Source organism: Capricornis sumatraensis, chromosome 16 (genome assembly GCF_032405125.1).
Source record: "Capricornis sumatraensis isolate serow.1 chromosome 16, serow.2, whole genome shotgun sequence".
Classification (NCBI taxonomy): Eukaryota; Metazoa; Chordata; class Mammalia; order Artiodactyla; family Bovidae; genus Capricornis; species Capricornis sumatraensis.
Genome location: NC_091084.1, coordinates 79064281 through 79065944, shown reverse-complemented (window position 1 = coordinate 79065944; position 1664 = coordinate 79064281). Strand labels below are relative to the sequence as shown.

The following is a 1664-nucleotide window of genomic DNA, read 5'->3' as shown; positions in this document are numbered from 1 at the left end:
TTAAACCTTGAATTGTAACTTATGCTTTTATATTTAGAACTTAGCACACATATTCTCCATTAACCTTCAGTTATGTTGAGTCCAGGATGTAAAATACTAGACATTGATAGAGAATAGAAATCTTATGTACTATTAATGATTCCCCTAAATCCCTTTAATTTATATAAATTACAAAACAAAAAAGATAAATGTCTAACTGTGCTATTTTCACAGATGGAACCTCAAAAATATCTAGTGAATGTGAATCTCACTTCAGTGATGGAATTTGTTCTTTTGGGATTTTCTGACATTCCCAATCTCCAAATGTTTCTTTTTGTGATTTTTCTGTTTACCTATGTGATAACTCTGATGGGAAATGGCATCATTATTCTCATAACTGGGACAGACCAGACCCTCCAGACTCCCATGTACTTTTTCCTCGGTAATCTTTCCTTCTTGGAAATCTGTTATGTGTCTGCCACTCTTCCTAGAATGCTCATGAACCTTTGGACCCAGAAAAGACATATTTCTTTGTTTGCTTGTGCAACACAGATGAGTTTTGTCCTAATATTTGGAAACATAGAGTGCCTGCTTCTTACAGTGATGGCCTATGACCGCTACGTGGCCATCTGTAGCCCCCTGCACTATCCTCTGGTCATGAACCACAAGATCTGTGTCCAGCTGGTGGCTGCCTGCTGGGTCACTGGAGTTCCAATTGAGATAGGGCAGACAAGCCAGATTTTCTCTCTGCCCTTTTGTAGATCCAAACAAATCAATCACTACTTCTGTGACATTCCCCCAGTGCTGAAGCTGGCCTGTGGGGACACGTTTCTGAATGAGATGCTGGTCTTTACAGTTGCTGTGCTGTTTGTCATGGTCCCTTTTCTGCTGATACTTGGCTCCTATAGTAGAATCACCTCCACCATCCTCAAGCTGCCATCGGCAACGGGAAGAGCAAAGGCTTTCTCCACCAGCTCATCTCATGTCATGGTTGTGACTTTATTCTTTGGATCTGCAATCGTTACATATTTACGACCTAAATCCAAAAATTCTTCCAGAACAGACAAATTTCTCTCACTTTTCTATACTGTTATCACCCCAATGTTTAACCCCCTGATATACACTCTGAGAAATAAGGATGTCTTGACAGCCTTGAGAAAACTTATACCCTAATGTAAAGCATTAGAGGCTTGATTTAAATTCATTTTCTGTTTTCCTATTTAATTTTGTCATTGTATAATCAGCAATAGTTTGTTTTTTCCACATGATTAATAGATTTTTTATGTTTATTCATTCTTGGCCTTATTGTTTTATGCTGGATTTTCTAGTATCAGGATTATATTATGGTGTGTTGCTGATAAGAAACTATGTATTTAGGCAATCTTATATTCAGTCCACAAATTTACTGGTGATTTGCAATATTATAAGAAAAGGTAGTATCACTTACCTACCTTTTCCCCTAAAACCATAGATATTTTTGTACTTTCCTGTTCATATAACTATCATGCACTTTTTTTTCTTTTCATGATGTTTTTAGATAGTACAGATGGCAAACGTTTGGAGAACAGTTGTTAAATGGCTATGTGTTTTTAACTTTAGACATTTTACCTTTCAACGACTTCAATTTGATCCTTCTGTAACATTAAAAACAAAACTCTGCATAATGACCCTTGAATTTTGTAGTG

General features: G+C 36.7%; 1 protein-coding gene across 1 annotated transcript; it reads left to right on the top strand.

Moving 5' to 3' along the window:
- Positions 1–213: 213 nt before the first annotated feature.
- Positions 214–1152, top strand: LOC138092956 (olfactory receptor 10AG1-like). Its single transcript, XM_068989031.1, has one exon. It carries the CDS (start codon positions 214–216, stop codon positions 1150–1152), a length of 939 nt encoding a protein of 312 aa, XP_068845132.1.
- Positions 1153–1664: the final 512 nt, after the last annotated feature.

What these genes read in the sequence shown, in the direction of transcription:
- LOC138092956 (XM_068989031.1), top strand. Translation starts at nt 214, where the DNA reads ATGGAACCTCAAAAATATCTAGTGAATGTGAATCTCACTTCAGTGATG.